The sequence below is a fragment of the Gouania willdenowi genome, chromosome 12 (assembly GCF_900634775.1).
Source record: "Gouania willdenowi chromosome 12, fGouWil2.1, whole genome shotgun sequence".
In the NCBI taxonomy this organism is placed as follows: Eukaryota; Metazoa; Chordata; class Actinopteri; order Blenniiformes; family Gobiesocidae; genus Gouania; species Gouania willdenowi.
The window spans coordinates 27,961,591-27,981,217 of NC_041055.1; the positions used below are offsets into that span (position 1 = coordinate 27,961,591).

Genomic DNA, 19,627 nt, shown 5'->3' on the forward strand with positions numbered 1-19,627 from the left:
AAAAATGCCTTGTTATAGCCTTACTTTTTATTTTGGGTGATTTTAGTTTTTTGTCATTTTTTGTGCCTTACTGCTTTCCTAAGCCCTGTTTAAGTATGTGCATTATATTTGCAGTAGTTTTTGGGGTCTTATGATGGTCCTAACTCAATTTTTTTTTTTTTTGAATTTTTCAAAAAAAAATGCCTTGTTATAGCCTTACTTTTTACTTTGGGTGGTTTTTTGTTTTTTGTCATTTTTTGTGCCTTACTGCTTTCTTAGCCCCATTTAAGTATGTGCATTATATTTGCAGTAGTTTTTGGGGTCTTATGATGGTCCTAACTCAATTTTTTTTTTTTTTTTTTGAAATTTTCAAAAAAAAATGCCTTGTTATAGCCTTACTTTTTATTTTAGGTGATTTTAGTTTTTTGTCATTTTTTGTGCCTTACTGCTTTCTTAGCCCCATTTAAGTATGTGCATTATATTTGCAGTAGTTTTTGGGGTCTTTTGATGGTCCTAACTCAGTTTTTTTTTTTTTTGAAGTTTTTGAAAAAATATGCCTTGCTATAACCTTACTTTTCATTTTGGGTGATTTTTGTTTTTTGTCATTTTTTGTGCCTTACTGCTTTCTTAGCCCTGTTTAAGTATGTGCATTATATTTGCAGTAGTTTTTGGGGTCTAATGATGGTCCTAACTCAATTTTTTTTTTTTGTGAAATTTTCAAAAAAAAACCGCCTTGTTGTAGCCTTACTTTTTACTTTGAGTGGTTTTAGTTTTTTGTCATTTTTTTGTGCCTTACTGCTTTCTTAGCCCCATTTAAGTATGTGCATTATATTTGCAGTAGTTTTTGGGTCTTATGATGGTCCTAACTCAATTTTTTTTTTTTTTTTAAATTTTCAAAAAAAAAATGCCTTGTTATAGCCTTACTTTTTATTTTAGGTAATTTTAGTTTTTTGTCATTTTTTGTGCCTTACTGCTTTCTTAGCCCCATTTAAGTATGTGCATTATATTTGCAGTAGTTTTGGGGGTCTTATGATGGTCCTAACTCAATTTTTTTTTTTTTTATATTTTCAAAAAAAATGCCTTGTTATAGCCTTACTTTTTATTTTGGGTGATTTTAGTTTTTTGTCATTTTTTGTGCCTTACTGCTTTCTTAGCCCAATTTAAGTATGTGCATTATATTTGCAGTAGTTTTTAGGGTCTAATGATGGTCCTAACTCAATTTTTTTTTTTTTGAAGTTTTTGAAAAAATATGCTTTGCTATAACCTTACTTTTCATTTTGGGTGATTTTGGTTTTTTGTCATTTTTTGTGCCTTACTGCTTTCTTAGCCCTGTTTAAGTATGTGCATTATATTTGCAGTAGTTTTTGGGGTCTAATGATGGTCCTAACTCAAATTTTTTTTTTTTTTTTGAAATTTTTAAAAAAAAAATGCCTTGTTATAGCCTTACTTTTTATTTTAGGTGATTTTAGTTTTTTGTCATTTTTTGTGCCTTACTGCTTTCTTAGCCCCATTTAAGTATGTGCATTATATTTGCAGTAGTTTTTGGGGTCTTATGATGGTCCTAACTCAATTTTTTTTTTTTTGAAGTTTTTGAAAAAATATGTCTTGCTATAACTTTACTTTTCATTTTGGGTGATTTTTGTTTTTTGTCATTTTTTGTGCCTTACTGCTTTCTTAGCCCCATTTAAGTATGTGCATTATATTTGCAGTAGTTTTTGGGGTCTTATGATGGTCCTAACTCAATTTTTTTTTTTTTTGAAATTTTCAAAAAAATATGCCATTAGACCTTACTTTTTATTTTAGGTGATTTTAGTTTTTTGTCATTTTTTGTGCCTTACTGCTTTCTTAGCCCTGTTTAAGTATGTGCATTATATTTGCAGTAGTTTTTGGGGTCTAATGATGGTCCTAACTCAATTTTTTTTTTTTTTTTTGAAATTTTCAAAAAAAAATGCCTTGTTATAGCCTTACTTTTTATTTTGGGTGATTTTAGTTTTTTGTCATTTTTTGTGCCTTACTGCTTACTTAGCCCTGTTTAAGTATGTGCATTATATTTGCAGTAGTTTTTGGGGTCTTATGATGGTCCTAACTCAATTTTTTTTTTTTTGAATTTTTCAAAAAAAATGCCTTGTTATAGCCTTACTTTTTACTTTGGGTGGTTTTTTGTTTTTTGTCATTTTTTGTGCCTTACTGCTTTCTTAGCCCCATTTAAGTATGTGCATTATATTTGCAGTAGTTTTTGGGGTCTTATGATGGTCCTAACTCAATTTTTTTTTTTTTTTTTGAAATTTAAAAAAAAAATGCCTTGTTATAGCCTTACTTTTTATTTTAGGTGATTTTAGTTTGTTGTCATTTTTGTGCCTTACTGCTTTCTTAGCCACTTTTAAGTATGTGCATTATATTTGCAGTAGTTTTTGGGGTCTTATGATGGTCCTAACTCAGTTTTTTTTTTTTTGAAGTTTTAAAAAAAATGCCTTGCTATAAGCCTTACTTTTTATTTTGGGTGATTTTAGTTTTTTGTCATTTTTTGTGCCTTACTGCTTTCTTAGCCCCATTTAAGTATGTGCATTATATTTGCAGTAGTTTTTGGGGTCTTATGATGGTCCTAACTCAATTTTTTTTTTTTTTTGAAATTTTCAAAAAAATGCCTTGTTATAGCCTTACTTTTTATTTTGGGTGATTTTAGTTTTTTGTCATTTTTGTGCCTTACTGCTTTCTTAGCCCATTTAAGTATGTGCATTATATTTGCAGTAGTTTTTAGGGTCTAATGATGGTCCTAACTCAATTTTTTTTTTTTTTTTGAAGTTTTTGAAAAAATATGCCTTGCTATAACCTTACTTTTATTTTGGGTGATTTTGGTTTTTTGTCATTTTTTGTGCCTTACTGCTTTCTTAGCCCTGTTTAAGTATGTGCATTATATTTGCAGTAGTTTTTGGGGTCTAATGATGGTCCTAACTCAAATTTTTTTTTTTTTTTTTGAAATTTTAAAAAAAAATGCCTTGTTATAGCCTTACTTTTTATTTTAGGTGATTTTAGTTTTTTGTCATTTTTTGTGCCTTACTGCTTTCTTAGCCCCATTTAAGTATGTGCATTATATTTGCAGTAGTTTTTGGGGTCTTATGATGGTCCTAACTCAATTTTTTTTTTTTTTTGAAGTTTTGAAAAAATATGCCTTGCTATAACCTTACTTTTCATTTTGGGTGATTTTTGTTTTTTGTCATTTTTTGTGCCTTACTGCTTTCTTAGCCCCATTTAAGTATGTGCATTATATTTGCAGTAGTTTTTGGGGTCTTATGATGGTCCTAACTCAAATTTTTCTTTTTTTTTTTTTGAAAATTTAAAAAAAAAATGCCTTGTTATAGCCTTACTTTTTATTTTAGGTGATTTTAGTTTTTTGTCATTTTTTGTGCCTTACTGCTTTCTTAGCCCCATTTAAGTATGTGCATTATATTTGCAGTAGTTTTTAGGGTCTAATGATGGTCCTAACTCAATTTTTTTTTTTTTTGAAGTTTTTGAAAAAATATGCCTTGCTATAACCTTACTTTTCATTTTGGGTGATTTTGGTTTTTTGTCATTTTTTGTGCCTTACTGCTTTCTTAGCCCTGTTTAAGTATGTGCATTATATTTGCAGTAGTTTTTGGGGTCTAATGATGGTCCTAACTCAATTTTTTTTTTTTTTTTTGAAATTTTAAAAAAAAATGCCTTGTTATAGCCTTACTTTTTATTTTAGGTGATTTTAGTTTTTTTTGTGCCTTACTGCTTTCTTAGCCCCATTTAAGTATGTGCATTATATTTGCAGTAGTTTTTGGGGTCTTATGATGGTCCTAACTCAATTTTTTTTTTTTTGAAGTTTTTGAAAAAATATGCCTTGCTATAACCTTACTTTTCATTTTGGGTGATTTTGGTTTTTTGTCATTTTTTGTGCCTTACTGCTTTCTTAGCCCAATTTAAGTATGTGCATTATATTTGCAGTAGTTTTTAGGGTCTAATGATGGTCCTAACTTAATTTTTTTTTTTTTTGAAGTTTTTGAAAAAATATGCCTTGCTATAACCTTACTTTTCATTTTGGGTGATTTTGGTTTTTTGTCATTTTTTGTGCCTTACTGCTTTCTTAGCCCCATTTAAGTATGTGCATTATATTTGCAGTAGTTTTTGGGGTCTTATGATGGTCCTAACTCAAATTTTTCTTTTTTTTTTTTGAAATTTTTAAAAAAAATGCCTTGTTATAGCCTTACTTTTTATTTTAGGTGATTTTAGTTTTTTGTCATTTTTTGTGCCTTACTGCTTTCTTAGCCCCATTTAAGTATGTGCATTATATTTGCAGTAGTTTTTAGGGTCTAATGATGGTCCTAACTCAATTTTTTTTTTTTTTTGAAGTTTTTGAAAAAATATGCCTTGCTATAACCTTACTTTTCATTTTGGGTGATTTTGGTTTTTTGTCATTTTTTGTGCCTTACTGCTTTCTTAGCCCTGTTTAAGTATGTGCATTATATTTGCAGTAGTTTTTGGGGTCTAATGATGGTCCTAACTCAATTTCTTTTATTTTTGAAATTTTCAAAAAAAATGCCTTGTTATAGCCTTACTTTTTATTTTAGGTGATTTTAGTTTTTTTTGTGCCTTACTGCTTTCTTAGCCCCATTTAAGTATGTGCATTATATTTGCAGTAGTTTTTGGGGTCTTATGATGGTCCTAACTCAATTTTTTTTTTTTTGAAGTTTTTGAAAAAATATGCCTTGCTATAACCTTACTTTTCATTTTGGGTGATTTTGGTTTTTTGTCATTTTTGTGCCTTACTGCTTTCTTAGCCCAATTTAAGTATGTGCATTATATTTGCAGTAGTTTTTAGGGTCTAATGATGGTCCTAACTTAATTTTTTTTTTTTTTGAAGTTTTTGAAAAAATATGCCTTGCTATAACCTTACTTTTCATTTTGGGTGATTTTGGTTTTTTGTCATTTTTTGTGCCTTACTGCTTTCTTAGCCCTGTTTAAGTATGTGCATTATATTTGCAGTAGTTTTTGGGGTCTAATGATGGTCCTAACTCAAATTTTTTTTTTTTTTTTTGAAATTTTAAAAAAAATTCCTTGTTATAGCCTTTTTATTTTAGGTGATTTTAGTTTTTTGTCATTTTTTGTGCCTTACTGCTTTCTTAGCCCCATTTAAGTATGTGCATTATATTTGCAGTAGTTTTTGGGGTCTTATGATGGTCCTAACTCAATTTTTTTTTTTTTGAAGTTTTTGAAAAAATATGCCTTGCTATAACCTTACTTTTCATTTTGGGTCATTTTGGTTTTTTGTGCCTTACTGCTTTCTTAGCCTTGTTTAAGTATGTGCATTATATTTGCAGTAGTTTTTGGGGTCTAATGATGGTCCTAACTCAATTTTTTTTTTTTTTTTAAATTTTCAAAAAGAAAAACCGCCTTGTTGTAGCCTTACTTTTTACTTTGGGTGGTTTTAGTTTTTTGTGCCTTACTGCTTTCTTAGCCCCATTTAAGTATGTGCATTATATTTGCAGTAGTTTTTAGGGTCTAATGATGGTCTTAACTCAATTTTTTTTTTTTTTTTTTGAAATTTCTGAAAAATATGGCTCATTTTTTGTGCCTCACTGCATTCTTAGTCCCTTTTAAGTATTTGCATTATATTTACAATAGTTTTTAGGGTCTATTGATTGTCCTAACTCAATTTTTTGCCTCTGTTTAGAAGTATTAGAATTTTTTTTCACCTGTTTTTATGCTTTACTATTGTTTCCAGGTGTTAGAAAAATGTTTTGTCATTTTTATGGCTTACATCTGTTTTTAAACATTTGAATTTTTTTGTCGTTTTCCATGGGTTACTATAGTTTTACCTCCTTTTTTTTTTTACTTTAATATTTGAGAATGTAACTGGGTTTTGTAAAGTGTATTGATATCTGTTAATGTCTGTCCACTGTGGATATTATGTTTTGTTGTATTTTAAACAAATAAGAAAGGAAGACTCATGTTGTCAACAATCCTAATTAAGAATGGAAACAAAGTCACATTTTTTTCTTTAAACAAAGAACATTTTATCCTGTGACTCAGTTTATGCCGTCTTGGCAGCTTTGGTGCGTTTCTTCTTCACCACAACAGGTTTCTGGCTCTTCAGAATGGCACTGGCACGACGCAGAGCAGCCTGAGGAAAACAAAATAAACTTTAATCATTGCACTCTTTAAATAAATAAGTCAAATATCTAAGGTATCTTACCATGCGCAGGTCTTTCCTGTAATGGTTCTTGCGGATGATGTGCCTCAGGCTGTTGAGGGTGGCACGGGAGTTCTTGTTGATGGTGATCTTGTCATAAGACGTGGCAGGTTTGTGTTGACCTGTTTCACACAAACACAAGTCATGGATCACTCTTGTTGAAGTTGTAGTGAAGCAAACCTGCTCTGCATGTTTATCATTCATTGCATTTCATGATTGGACAGGGCAAAGAATAGTCACACCATTAAGAATGCAATAGAACTCTGAACTAAGGATACACAGATCCATCAGCTGCTTATTTCCATAGTTTTGAAGGATCGGTGACTAAAATGATGGAGCTCATGTCTTTGGAAATGAAGAAAAACCTGAATTATAAAAGTGACTGCAATAAATCTGAGACCAACTAACCAGTGCCATGTTCATTCTGTCATTAGCTGTTGACTTCTAAAAATGTTACACATGCTGCACTTATTATTTTTTGTAGAATGTTTAACTGTTGCAAGTTATTTAAGATTGATATTTTAACATTTCAATATCCACAAAGCTGCTGCATTTGAATTTTTTTTTTATTTTGTACTACAAGGAAACTGTTTTTAATATTGTACAGATCACTTTGTTTGATACTTTTAAACCTGCTTTTATTCATATGCACCCATTGTTACACTGAGATTTGTTTTAAATGTTAAGTGCATTATAAATAAAATGTATTATTATTATTAGAACTCGGGACACTTTATTTGTGGTTTAAGATGTTTTGTAAGTTTGTTCTATAGATTATTATTTTATCATCTACCTCAAACTTTGTGATTTTCTTCATTTGTAAAATTGAAGGTGTATGGTGTCAGAAGACAAAGAAAACATAAAATCGGAATCAGCCAATCAGGCTTTTTAAAAATCAGTAATCGGTGCACCCTTACAGTAAACTTAGAAGAAAAAAAAAAAAGAAATACAATTGTACTTGACCAAGAATGGATTTTTCCCTTAAACATGACATGAAATACAGTTCATTTGTTTACCTTTACGCTTCTTCAGCACCACCACGATGCCTTTGCCATCAGCAGCTGGCTGAACGCCAACAGTCTTCTTATGCACCAGCCCATTGAAACGGAACGAGTTCCTGGCTTTCAGGTTGTTGGGCTCCTGTTGAAAAATTAAATAAATAAATAAATAAATAAAAAATTGTCGTTTGTATAGAGGAGGATTAGGGCGAAAGAAAAAAAAAAAAAAAAAAAAACCTTTAAGTTTAATATTTCAATATTATTAATGTTCTGAGAAAAAAAGCCAAAATGTAATAAATCTGACTATTAAAAAATATTGGACCTTGTTTTTTTTTTTGAGTGGTCCTAATCCTCTTCCATTTGATGGTGAAAAAAGCTAGATTAAAACAATTTGTGAAGAATCTCTGAGATACATATATATATACAAACACATGTTAGGTTTCTATTAAAAAAGAGAGACTTAGCCCAAGTTATGACTATGAAATTATGTCTGGTTTTCATGTCTTGGAAATGCTAGATCAGGGGTGTCAAACTCATTTTAGTTAAAGGGCCAAATACAGACCAGTTCAATCACAAGTGGCCACAAGTATCAGGCAAGAAAACGAACAATTTCAACATTAATGTGCCCAAGTTTGAACTTCCAGTTATAAAATAGACATAAAGTATTAAGGCATCAATCATATCTAAGCAATATGATACTTAAATGTCCTTTGATAATTTTTGGAGATTTAGTAGAATAATTTGAGAAAAATTGCAAGATTTTGGAAAGATTTAGTCTTAACAACAATTTAATTATTTGGTAATTTACACAATGATTCATGTTTTCTGTCATTTTCACTTTCTACTGTGGGCCGAATTGGATGCTCTGAAGGGCCGGATTTGGACCCCAGGCCTGGAGTTTCACACATGAGCTGTAAATTACTTAATGTTGGGACTGTGCAAATGATATTTAATAGAATTGTTAACACCCCTCATATAAAACTTGAATTGCCTTAATATTAAAACCAGAAAAAAATGGTCACTTTATAGAATTTACAGTATTAAGACTTTAAACCACAATTAAGGAGATGTAATAATATACTTTTGTTTTTAACCACACGTTTGTATTGAGTATTGCTATATTGAATAATAGATTCACACACTTGATAATCCTTTTTTAACGTATATTTTCAGATATTAGGTATATTATATTTTGTTCAGGTGAAAAACCCAGCTTTAAATATGACAAAACTCACAGTGCTGTAAGTCTGTCCATTCCTCTTCAGGAGGAAGCTGGAGCAGTTCCTGATGACCATCCACTGCAGATGGGACGACATGATGAACCTGGAGAAAACACAGAGATTATTAAGATATTATTAAAGCAGATTTCACCTTTAATTCAGCAGCTGCTGAATGAAATGTTGCCTCTATGCACTCTCATACGCTAAACGACGCTCGGTAAAATGCTCAACTACAAGCTAGAAAAACATTCTTATCGAGTTATTAGCCAGAGTCCAACAATAAACGCCTAAACTGTCATATTTGTGTTAAATATATAATTTGGAGAAGCCAGGTCATGCTACAGCAGCTAGCTAAAGTTAGCTCCGCCGCTAAAACCCAGGCGGGGCCTAAACACTAAGCAATGCTTTAACGCGTACACAAACGTTTTCCTAAAGAGAAACGACACACATTCTCCCGCGGCTGAGACTTAATAACCACTGCAAAAAATTACACGTCAAATATTTAGTATCAGATATTGAAAGGACGCTTAAAAACATACTTTATTGACTGGTTGCTAACAGCGAAGCGACCACGTTACCTTATAGCGGAGGAAAAGGACCAGAGAGACCGAAGAACGTCTTACCAACGTGTAGCACGGTTACTTCCGCGGACCGGCTTACACTGAAATGCGTATTTATCAGTTAAATAATGGAACAATAAAATCACTAAATCAAAGCTGTATTATAGTTATAGATTTTAAAGAAATAACAATGCGGCTATTGGTATTTTATAGTGTTTGTTACACTTGGAACTATTTTCTTTAACAGCGGAGGAACATGACTACGTTCCGGTGCGTAATGACATCATCGATGTGCGCCTGTTGTTTACTGGCCTTAGCTGGAAACTATTCATATATCTTTTTACCGTTATTTTATTGTTGTTTTAATTAAAACTCTATTAAATATATAGTAAGCACATCACAAAAATGATAGGCAAAAGTAGTATCAACAACAGCGGCGGATTTGTTGACCTTCCTTCAGTTTAGGATATAAGGTTTAACATTTTTCACCTAAATATGCGTGTTTTTTTTAAGTTGTTGTGAAGGAAATCGGCCTTTTGATGTACAAACTATAGCATGGATAAAGAGGAGGATCTAGAGGCGCTTGGCGAGCAAATATACGCTGTAATTTGCCGCAAACACAAAGAAAACGCAGCGAAAATCACAGGTGAGAAACATGACGCTAACACAGTGGTGGTGCGTTCAGGTGCATTATGTAGCCTAATGTATAGCTAAGATTTTAAAAAAAAGTGTAAATCAAAGAAAACAGTGTGTGTTTTTACTAAGTAAATACGGAAAAACACTGCAGAAATACCAATTTACCAGATTTTTTTTATTTTTTTTTACCTAATGCTATCAAAATACTGACTATTTCTCAGACACAGATTCACTTTTAAGATAAACAATGTTTTAACAGATTTGAGTGTAGATTTTATTTTATTTTTTAAATAATTCAGAGTAATTTTTGAAGACTTGTGCTCTTCAGGTCAAGTAAATTTCGCTTTTTTTCTATAACATTAAATGCACACATTAAACGTTTAAGTTTATTTGTATAGTCGCAGCGCATTTCATACACAAGGCAATTCAATGTGCTTTATATGATTAAAAAGTGCAACAGGAAACATTTAACGGTTTAAAAATGAATAAAAACATTACAATCAGCAGTAAACACATTTAAATCAGCAGTAAGAACATTGAATCAACACTAATATGATTATAAATATCTCTCTCAATAATACGCAGTAGAGAAAAAGAGTGGCTTTAACTTGGATTTAAAAATGTTCACATTGGATGCTGACTTCAGAGCCGCTGGCAGTTTGTTCCACTTCTTTGCAGCATAACAACTAAAAGTAGCATCACCGTGTTAGCTGTGAACTTATATATATATATATACACACACTCAGGATTCACATTATGACAGAAGATCAGATTATAGAGCACAAAACACTCCATAAACTTGTTTTTTTTTTTTTTGCATATGATTTCTCATATGGAGTTGTTTTTTTTGTTTTTTTTAAAACAAAATCTTAACATTAATAATTTTTTTGCATCATATGTGAATAGTGTTTTAATATTATTATTTTTTTTAACTAAATTTAAGTCTGATAACGACGACGGTTGTGACTTCCTGTGTGTCTCAGGCATGTTACTGGAGCTTCCTGTAGCCGTCCTCAGTCAGATGCTGCAGGATGAAGCCATGCTGAATGCAGCATTGGAAAAAGCCCTCAGAGCTCTGCAGCCAGCACAGGAACCCAGGTACACGAGATTCACTTTAATGCTCAATGATACAAAATACTGTTAAACACTTACAGTTGGTGTTGTCAAACTTTTTTCAAGTAAAACTGTGTAAAATCAAATGATTTAAAGAAATAATTTGTTGTTTTTGTTGGATGTTTGAATGAATCAATTTCTGCCTTTTGTCTGCAGAGATGAGGACGACGTGTCGGAGTGTTCAGACTCTCTGGGGGAGCAGCTCTTTGACCTGGTGGAGGTTTACAACACTGGTCACTCTCAGAAAATCACAGGTAGGTCAGACTAGTGAGTTTTCAGCTGACATGAAAGTGCCTGTCATCACAAACATCAAAGGTGAGATTGGAGCCAGTTATTGCTCTCAAGGGTTTGAAACTGGAGGCCATTCTACTCAGGACCAACTATGCATAGGAACCAGCTTCAGCAAATAACCAGGAGCACTTTGTGACACTTAGTATGCAAGACATGAAGCGTAGCACTAAATGAAAAGCAGTTGTTTACTAGATTAATTTTTTTATTACTGTAGAGCAGGGGCCGAATATGGACCAGTTTGAGCTTTATGTGGGCCACAGATTTTAGGTGGAAAAAGAGCAAATTAAACATTAATGTGGATTGGTTTGCACTTTTGTGTATTAATGATAAAGTATGTAAGTATATTTCGTGGAATAATTTGATTAAAATTTGCCAGATTTTGGAAAAATTGAGAGTTCTTTCACCAATTTCAGATTAAAAATGACTGCTGTCATGTAATATAAGAACTGGAAAACTGAGCTCTGCAAATATTGTGGATTCTAATTGAATTTTTGTATTTGAAGAGGCTGAGATGTCTACAACTAAATTAGTCGGTAATTTAGAAAATGTTCCATGTTTTACTTCATCTTTTTTACTTTCTCAAGCGGGCCGAATTCGATGCTCTAAAAGGGCCAGATTTGAGTTCGACACACGTGCTATAGAGCTAAAGTTATTCAGTGTTGCATCAAAATTAGTGATCTTAACTGTAACCAGGTATTTTTTTTTTTTAATGAGGTGATCATGTTTGTAGATACAGTACATGATCAGAAGCTTCCAAGTGGACATTAAATGTAAAACTCAGTGATTGTGTTTTACCTTGTGCAGATGCTTCAAAATATGGTAAATTATGGGTAAAATACAACAAGTGAACATCTAAATTCAGTTGTTGTATTTTACCCATGATTTGGGTAAAATTCTCCAAATTTGGCTTTTCACAAAAATCACAAATCCCAGTGAGTTCATGGAAAATAATGTCACCATGAACAACTCACGCCATGATTTCTTGGTCACCAACGGTTTTTCATCTAAAGCAGGGATGTCATTTTAGTTCAGGGGATAAATACAGACCAGTTTGATCTCAAATGAGCCACTGGAAAAAGAGCCATTTCAACATTATTGTGCGTTAGTTTGCACTTCCCGATATGAATTACAAATAAACTATATGAGAGACCGACAATATCCAAGCATCAAGTGACCTTAAACTTTTTTAATTTACCTAAATTTCCTTGATATTATGAACAGTTGTTACAGTATTTGATTTAATAGAATAATTTCAGGAAATTTGCAGGATTTTATCAATTTGAGATTAAAAAATGACTGCCATCATGTGATATAAGTGTGAGAAATGTATAAATTTGTATTCATGTGTATTTAAAGGGGCTGAGATATCTACAACTGAATTATTTTGCAATTTATACGATCACATGTTTTTTCTGTCATTTTTACTTTGGCTCCCAGGCCTTGAGTTTGACACATGATCTATAGAATCATGTCTTCCCAGGTTAAAGTTAGGAATCAATGCTCCTTTAATTTAATTTATCCAGTTCACATTTGGATTATGTAATTCTTTTGAAAATTTGTGTTTTAAATATATTTTTTCATCTCTTTAAGCTCTTGGGAGTAAAATAAAGACTACTGCTGTGTTGAGCCATCAGCTCCATTTAGTTCTGTTGTCTGTTTAATTCTTATTCTTATTATAATTATTCCCATCCCTCTGTCCAGGGATGCTTCTTGAGCAGCACAAAGCTGCAGTGTTACAGCTGCTGTCAGAGCCCAGACTGTTGGAGGAACAAGTGAAGCTCGCTCTGACGATGCTGAAAGAGTATGTGTACTCGAGTAGTTTAGTGTACTTTTCCCTCCTGATCATTCTGGTCCTGTGATGTCACAGCTTAAAGTGGTCCTTATATATCCAACGTTGCTGTTTTTGTTCAGGCAAAACGAAGAGACGGATGTCAGTGACTCCTCAGAGGCTGATGACGCCGAGCGGCTCGGAGAGAAGATTTACTCCCTGGTGGAGAAGATGGATCCTCCTCATGCTAATGACATCACAGGTGATCACATGCTCTCTAGATTAAACGGTTTCTTTTGTAAAGAGTTTTAAATATGGGCCCCTGTTATCACAGTGAGGGTCACAAAAATGTGTTTTTCTGATCTGAGGGTGACAATGTTAACAAAGGTGAGCATTTAGAATAATGACCAATCTGAGCATTAACGGGAAATAACTAAGGGCCACTGTGTCTTTTTGTGTATTTATATTGTTTTGTGATTTTTGGAGTCATTTACTAAGTTTTTGTTGTCATTTTGTACATTTTATTTTATGTTTTTTGTCAGTTTATATATTTGTCTCTCATTCTCTGTGTTTTTAGAGTCATTTAGTGTATCTTTATTGTCGTTTTATTAATTTGAGTAATTTAGTATATTTTAGTTGTAATTTTGCATATTTTTCTGTCACTTTACATATTTTTCCTCTCATTTTGTGTGTGTTTTTTTTTTTTTTTTTTGTTCATTTTGTGTTTTGGAGTCATTAAAAAAAAAATTCTGTCATTTTCTGTATGTTTTAGTCAGTTTGTATATCCGTCCCTCATTTTTTTTTTTTTTTTGAAGTCATTTTGTGTACTTATCGCTGGTCCTGTGCTGCTCGTCCTCAGGAATGTTGCTGGAAATGGATCCGTCCGTTCTTCACCAGCTGCTCAGTGACCAAACGCTGCTGGAAGCTGCAGTTCAGAAAGCACAAATAGCACTGGATGCTCCAAATTGAGCCAACAAATCCCTCTGCTGGCACTAAGGCACTATTATTCAACTCGTCACTTTAATCAACTTTCATCATACAAACATACGGCAAAGAAGACTCTGCAAATACAATCAAATGCCTTAGTTTAAAAAATTGATCAAAAAAGTTTGACTGAAGAAAATATGTTTGTCAAGAACATCATGTGTTGAATGTTGCCAACAACTAGTTGGTTGTGTGTTAATATTCAGAAAAACTAACAATGTGTTTGCAACCTCTTAGAACACGTGTCAAACTCAAGGCCCGGGAACCAATTTCGCCCTTAGAAGAACGTAAAAATAACAGAGAAATCATGAATTATTGTGTAGGTATTCAGTTTCCCCAGTACTTATATCACATGATTGCAGAATTTTATAATGTTAAACTGTTGAAAAAACTCCAAATTCTTACTAAATTCTAAAGATTTCCTCAAGAGACAATATTTACCTTAATTAAATAGAAATTGATCATAAAATCTAAAAAATTTGAAGTGAAGATCCTGTTGGGACTATTATTTGTCACCTATTGCTTGTATATCATCAGTTTCTTACATATGTTGTATTTTATATATACACAGAAGAGCAACTTATAGCACAATAATGTTAAAATAACTTGTTTTCCTGCATAAAATCTGTGGCTCACTTGAGATCAAACTGCTCTGTATTTGGCCCCTGAACTAAAATGACTGACACCGTCTTAGAAAACCTAATGTGCCTCAGTCCTGATGTGTGTGATGTAACTGCACTATTTAGTTTTGTAAAGATAATTAAGTTAATGATTATGCTAGTTTGTTTATTTTTAATTTATTTTAACAAATGCAAAAATATTTACTGTCATAACAGTAAGAAACAGTTATCAGTTGATTACAAGGGTATATAGACTACATTAGGGGCTTTTATTGTGAAAGGGAAGCTGAAGTTGGTTCTCTGAACAATTGTGTGTTGGCAAAAAAAAAGAAGACAATTTAACAGTCAGTCTTTAAGAACTCTCTGCATTCCTCTAGTGCAGTGTTTTTCAACCTTGGGGTCTGGACCCCATGAGGGGTCATCTGGAATAAAAAAATAAAAACAGATTAAAATGAGGTTTTTTGGAATTATTTTTCAAATACACATCACACACAAATAACTGTACTCTATACTTAAACTTTTTCAAATACAAATCTAGTGTTCTAACCGCATTGTTTGTATTTCAAGACTGAATCAAAGGTCACGTTTCCAGCATTGATTAAAACTAAATCACTTCCAGGTGACAGATCAAGAATACAATCAGCAGACTTTTTTTTTTTTCAAAGTGCTACAGAGCGCAAAAAAATACCTTTTTATTAACGTTGGTGTCTTATGTTTTTTTGTATTTATAATCATCATATGTTCAGAATTATTTTACACAAGCAGCTCAAAAACATCCAAAAAAATCATTAGAAATCATCAAACTGATGTCAAAGGAAATTAAATCACATTTGGGATAATTGATAAAAAATAAATCATATCTGTAATTTATGATTCACAATGCTAGTGAAGATTTATTTTTTCTGCATTAGAGCCAATACAAATAATCAGAGTCGGTTGTCAATGATCAGAAGAATTAGAAGCCACACACACACGCGCACACACACACGCACACACACACACACACACACACACACAGCTCATAAATACAATCAATCTGATATACAAATATTTTGGTAGATTAGTTTCTGGTGTAGATTTTAAAATGCTATATTCATCCCGCCTTCTGCAGCTCTGAGGGGATTTGATCATATTTCAGTTCTCCAAAAGTCAAACTGGTCTGACCTTAAAGTGGAAATCCCTGGTACAATTTTCTATTTTTTTTCTCTTCTTTACAAGTGGTGGACATTTCAATAAATATGAGTGGAGCAGCTCAACACTGCAAGCTTGTACACTCTGTTTCTCAAAGGAAAGACGTACAGGAGATGATACGTTGACATGAACCATTCTCATCTAGAAACATTAAAGAAACGATGATTTCTATCCATCACATAGAATAAATGAGGTCTGAACTGCAAACAAAGAGAAATACATGCAACAGGCTCTGTTACAGTGTTACGTTCCAGGGGAAATCTGAGCACTTCATTATTCTTACAGGATCCGTCTACAAACAGGACTGATGTAAAAAAAAAAAAAAAAAATCAAGTCCATTCGCAGTCTGGATGCTGGAGTGAAGCCCTTCAAAATAAAAGAGTTTAAAAAACAAACTGAAGACAGTTCCTGACATGAGTTCCTTTTTTTTCCATGAAAACAAATGATTTTGTCTCGATTGGATGAAAAAAACAGAAGAATCCTGAAGACAGAGCAGTGAGTCTGTGCTTTTTTGACTTCCAGGCTTTTCATTGGGTCCAGGTTACACAATCCGTATGTGGGCAGGGTCAAGTTTACTTCAACACCGGGTACTGGCGCTGGCCTCCCAACCTGCCCGTACGTTGTCCACCGTTGGATGGTGCACCTACCTGAGAAACAGAGACAGACGTAGGTGAAGAACTGAAAAGCCCAACAGACTGTGTTCAAAATCGCGTTAGAAAATTTTGGTATGAAATGTGTTTCCGTGATTTTTATGGATCATATGACCACATCTTGATGTTGTATTTGGTCACTTTCTCACTTAAAATATTTTCAGGACTTTACATTCATTCATTTACTTTCACTTGTGTGTTCAGTGCTAGATAGGGGATTTTGATTGTTAGAACTTTTTAGACTGAATTCCACTTGCCTTTGCAGTGTGTTTTTGTTTAAACACTTTTGTATTGTCCCTTGCACCTTGTGATGTTCTTAGTTGTAACTTTTTTGTTTGAATTGTAAGGGGTTGTTCCTACTTTGGTTTCTCCAAAGTGTTTTGGTGGATGTTTCCACTTGTTTATTTGATTTAATTGCTCCGTTTGTTAAATTATCAATAAATTGTGTGGTATTTACACCATTCCAACTGGTTGTGTTATCCTCCTTTACTCCTAGACACAAATGGGGGCTTTTTCAGGATCTGAACCCAAGACCCAGGACCTTTCACATCCGAAGCGAGAATCATACTCCTAGATCAAAAGGGGTCGTAACATAATTGGGGGCTTTTCCAGGATCCTTTTTAAAGGAGTCCCGAGAAAACTGAATTGTTTATTTATTTAGAGTTTGTGTTTGTAATTCTTTAAATTAGTTTTCAATAGATGGGTAGTAGGATGTGTTAAGAATGCCTGGCTTTAATTTGAAAAAAAAAAATGGTGCAAAACCATACTTAGAGCTAATCGATCGCTGTCATAAAGATGACCTAAAAGAAATTGCAAACTACTTCAGCATCCCACTACATCTCATAACTAAAGCAAGAAAAATAACAATACCTTGATTTAACTTTAACTCTGGACATACCTTCATACTTCCTCTGGATATGACATTTTCAACTCAATAGGAATATAAAAAATAAATCCAAAACATAACAGTCTAGTTTGTAGCGTGCACACGTGAATCAAAATATTCCTACCTGTACAAACTGTGCAGGGTTGTAAAAGGTCACCCCTCCAGTGGGTGCTGGTTCCTGGGCAGGTTCACTCTGTCAAAGACGCAGTTAAAATGTGAACATGGATTATGAAGCGTTGCATAGAGAGAGAAAAATACCCTCCCGGTGTCACGGTGAGACAGCATCACAATCCAATGTTAGATTGGTTTTAGTGGCGATGCAAGCTTGTCAATGGGTTAATGAGCAGGTGAGATTCAATATGAACAAGCAAAGAGTCCCCCGGCATCGTCTCCAGCATCAGCCCCAAACTGAGCTGCACTCAATAGATTAATAAATGATTCATTTGGAGCTCAGCACTACATGGAGAACACTGTTTGCTTACACATGCTGTGGCTTTCTTAGTAGACATGTTTGACAATGCTTTTTCATTAGTGCGCTTATCACACAGACCACAGTTTACATATTTTTATTTAAACACCTCTAGCCAGGTGATCAGTCAGAGGACTTTACAATAAAACCGACTAAGAACGTCACGATCAGATATTGATATCGGACAATTCAGAAGGGAGCAATATTGGTGTTGTTTCAGAAGTATAAAGTTGTACTGGGACACTCTCAAAAAACCTACAACACATGAAGCAGGGGTGTCAAACTCATTTGAGTTCAGGGGCCAAATATGGAGCAGTTTTATCTCAAGAGGGCCACAAATTGTATGCAGGAAGTTTAGTAATTCCAACATTATTTCGCTGTAGTTTGCACTTTTACGTATACATGAAATATAAAATATGTAAGAAACAGACAATATAAAGTTGAATGAATCCAATATTTCATGATGCAATTGAGTGGTTTCCAGTATCAAATTCAGGCCACTTATGTAATGAGCTGCTGATGCTGGAGACAGCGGGGGGTGGGCAGGTGGGCGGGTGATGCTTTGGGTTAGATGAGCAGGTGGAGCTGCTTGGTGCACACATAGTGAGACATGCTGCTTGTGACGTGGTGAGCTTGGGTGGCAGGCGGCGGGGGTGGGGGGGGGGTCGGGGGTGAGTGTTGACCGTTTGAGCTAAAAGCTCCAGGTACCTGGTTTAAATGCTGACTCACTTCTCGTGATAAAGAACTCATTGAGCTAGAACGTGAGAGCTAAAGACAGCAGGAGAGGAATAAACAGCAGACAAAAAAACCCAGATTATCAAGTCTCACATGCACTCTGCAAATTATTCATGATTTCTACAGGTTTAGGATGACCATGAATTAATCAGTGTTAGAAAATTATGGGTTTTTAAAACAACAGAAATTACGGCAGCACACGAAGTACACAGTTTTTAAACTGACCAGCATGCAATACTGATGTTCAGACTTTATTTTTTCAGTTATTGTAGTCATAAACAATTAGCAAACGGTATGAGCTAGCTGCTGTAGCTGCTAAGTATCGGTGGTGGCATTGCTGAAGCTACACGAGCAGCCAAAAGAAGAAACCACACTGAGCTTACCTCACCAGACTGTAAACCGTCAGGCACAGGAGCTCCTTCGGGTGCAGGAGGCAACAATGTGGGGTTGAACATCTGGACAAATTAAAAGAGCCATGAAATATGACCTGAGCGTGGAGGTCTGCAGCTGGACTCTCTTGGGAAATACAGGTTTCCCACACTTATTTCACAATGATTTTCCAAAACGTTTCCATAATATTTTTACTAAATTTTTACAATTTTCCATGCCTGTATCCAGCACTTTCACTTTGAGAGATGATGCTTAACATCTTTGTAGTTTAATGTATTTTGAACATGAAATAAATAGGCTATATTTCTATATAATAGGAATTTCATGATCGTGGGGACCCTGGAAATAGAATGTAAATAAATAACCCCATAAAAATGTAACCTTCCTTTGTGTTAGCGTTCTGTTAGCATGTCTTAAATCCGCTGTAAAATACACTAAAAAATGTTATCTTTCATCTAATTTGTTTTTCATCTCTTGGTTACCTTGTTAGGCTTCTTTATCCATGAAAATATTGGTTTTACCATTTTTGGTGTGGGCATCAGAATTTTTTGTGTCAGTATACCCCTAGAATTTAATGGAAACCTGATATGTTCTGCGATTAATTAAATTATAATTTTCATATGTTGTTTTTATAGAATGTTAATGCCAATTACAATTAGAATGTCAATTATCTGACCTCAATTACAATTCAATTATGATTACAACAGCAACAAATTTGTCAAATACAACTACAACTATAATTACGCCATAATTGTAATTAATTACCAATTACAAAATTACAATTATATTTGACCCCAACCCTGATGTAAGGTGTAGTGGAACAATAAATAAACCTTCAATAGCTGATTTGGTTTTCTGAAGCTTTTTTGGCACAGATTGCAAACAATTTTTCGTTATTTTCTGTATTTTTGACTGCTGCACTT

The 19,627-nt window shown here is 33.5% G+C and overlaps 3 protein-coding genes across 7 annotated transcripts in view; 1 reads left to right on the top strand and 2 right to left on the bottom strand.

Annotated features, from left to right (window-relative positions):
- Positions 1-5,987: 5,987 nt before the first annotated feature.
- Positions 5,988-9,053, bottom strand: rpl28 (ribosomal protein L28). Of its 2 annotated transcripts, none has more exons than XM_028462085.1 (5): positions 8,990-9,053; positions 8,427-8,514; positions 7,210-7,333; positions 6,197-6,315; positions 5,988-6,124 (listed from the first exon to the last, which is right to left on the bottom strand). In XM_028462085.1, the coding sequence occupies exons 2-5, from the start codon at positions 8,505-8,507 to the stop codon at positions 6,035-6,037; spliced, it is 414 nt and encodes a 137-aa protein (XP_028317886.1). In that variant the 5' UTR covers positions 8,508-8,514; positions 8,990-9,053; the 3' UTR covers positions 5,988-6,034. The 2 variants fall into 2 exon arrangements, with proteins under 2 accessions (XP_028317886.1, XP_028317887.1); XM_028462086.1 differs by having other exon boundaries at positions 8,951-9,015.
- Positions 9,054-9,254: 201 nt separating this feature from the next.
- LOC114472822 (polyadenylate-binding protein 4) lies at positions 9,255-14,838 on the top strand. The gene is made up of 6 exons (XM_028462084.1): positions 9,255-9,617; positions 10,591-10,705; positions 10,877-10,974; positions 12,713-12,812; positions 12,923-13,041; positions 13,639-14,838. The coding sequence occupies exons 1-6, from the start codon at positions 9,527-9,529 to the stop codon at positions 13,746-13,748; spliced, it is 633 nt and encodes a 210-aa protein (XP_028317885.1). The 5' UTR covers positions 9,255-9,526; the 3' UTR covers positions 13,749-14,838.
- Positions 14,839-14,949: 111 nt separating this feature from the next.
- Positions 14,950-19,627, bottom strand: part of sec16a (SEC16 homolog A, endoplasmic reticulum export factor) — a 30,172-nt gene continuing 25,494 nt past the window's right edge. For 3 of the 4 annotated variants that reach the window (XM_028462083.1, XM_028462080.1, XM_028462081.1), the window contains 4 exons: positions 18,698-18,769; positions 18,288-18,347; positions 17,235-17,303; positions 14,950-16,221 (listed from right to left, as the gene is read on the bottom strand). In XM_028462083.1, the coding sequence (XP_028317884.1) occupies positions 16,147-16,221; positions 17,235-17,303; positions 18,288-18,347; positions 18,698-18,769 (276 nt within the window). In that variant the 3' untranslated portion in view covers positions 14,950-16,146. The remainder of the gene's footprint in view (positions 16,222-17,234; positions 17,304-18,287; positions 18,348-18,697; positions 18,770-19,627) is intronic. The other variant, XM_028462082.1, reaches the window with a different exon arrangement.

What these genes read in the sequence shown, in the direction of transcription:
- rpl28 (XM_028462085.1), bottom strand. Translation starts at nt 8,507, where the DNA reads ATGTCGTCCCATCTGCAGTGGATGGTCATCAGGAACTGCTCCAGCTTC. An exon ending in ATGGACAGACTTACAGCACT is followed by an intron (nt 7,334 to 8,426) that starts GTGAGTTTTGTC and finishes ATTTTTCAACAG; the next exon opens with GAGCCCAACAACCTGAAAGC. An exon ending in GGTGCTGAAGAAGCGTAAAG is followed by an intron (nt 6,316 to 7,209) that starts GTAAACAAATGA and finishes TGTGTGAAACAG; the next exon opens with GTCAACACAAACCTGCCACG.
- LOC114472822 (XM_028462084.1), top strand. Translation starts at nt 9,527, where the DNA reads ATGGATAAAGAGGAGGATCTAGAGGCGCTTGGCGAGCAAATATACGCT. An exon ending in CAGCCAGCACAGGAACCCAG is followed by an intron (nt 10,706 to 10,876) that starts GTACACGAGATT and finishes TTTTGTCTGCAG; the next exon opens with AGATGAGGACGACGTGTCGG. An exon ending in TCATGCTAATGACATCACAG is followed by an intron (nt 13,042 to 13,638) that starts GTGATCACATGC and finishes GCTCGTCCTCAG; the next exon opens with GAATGTTGCTGGAAATGGAT.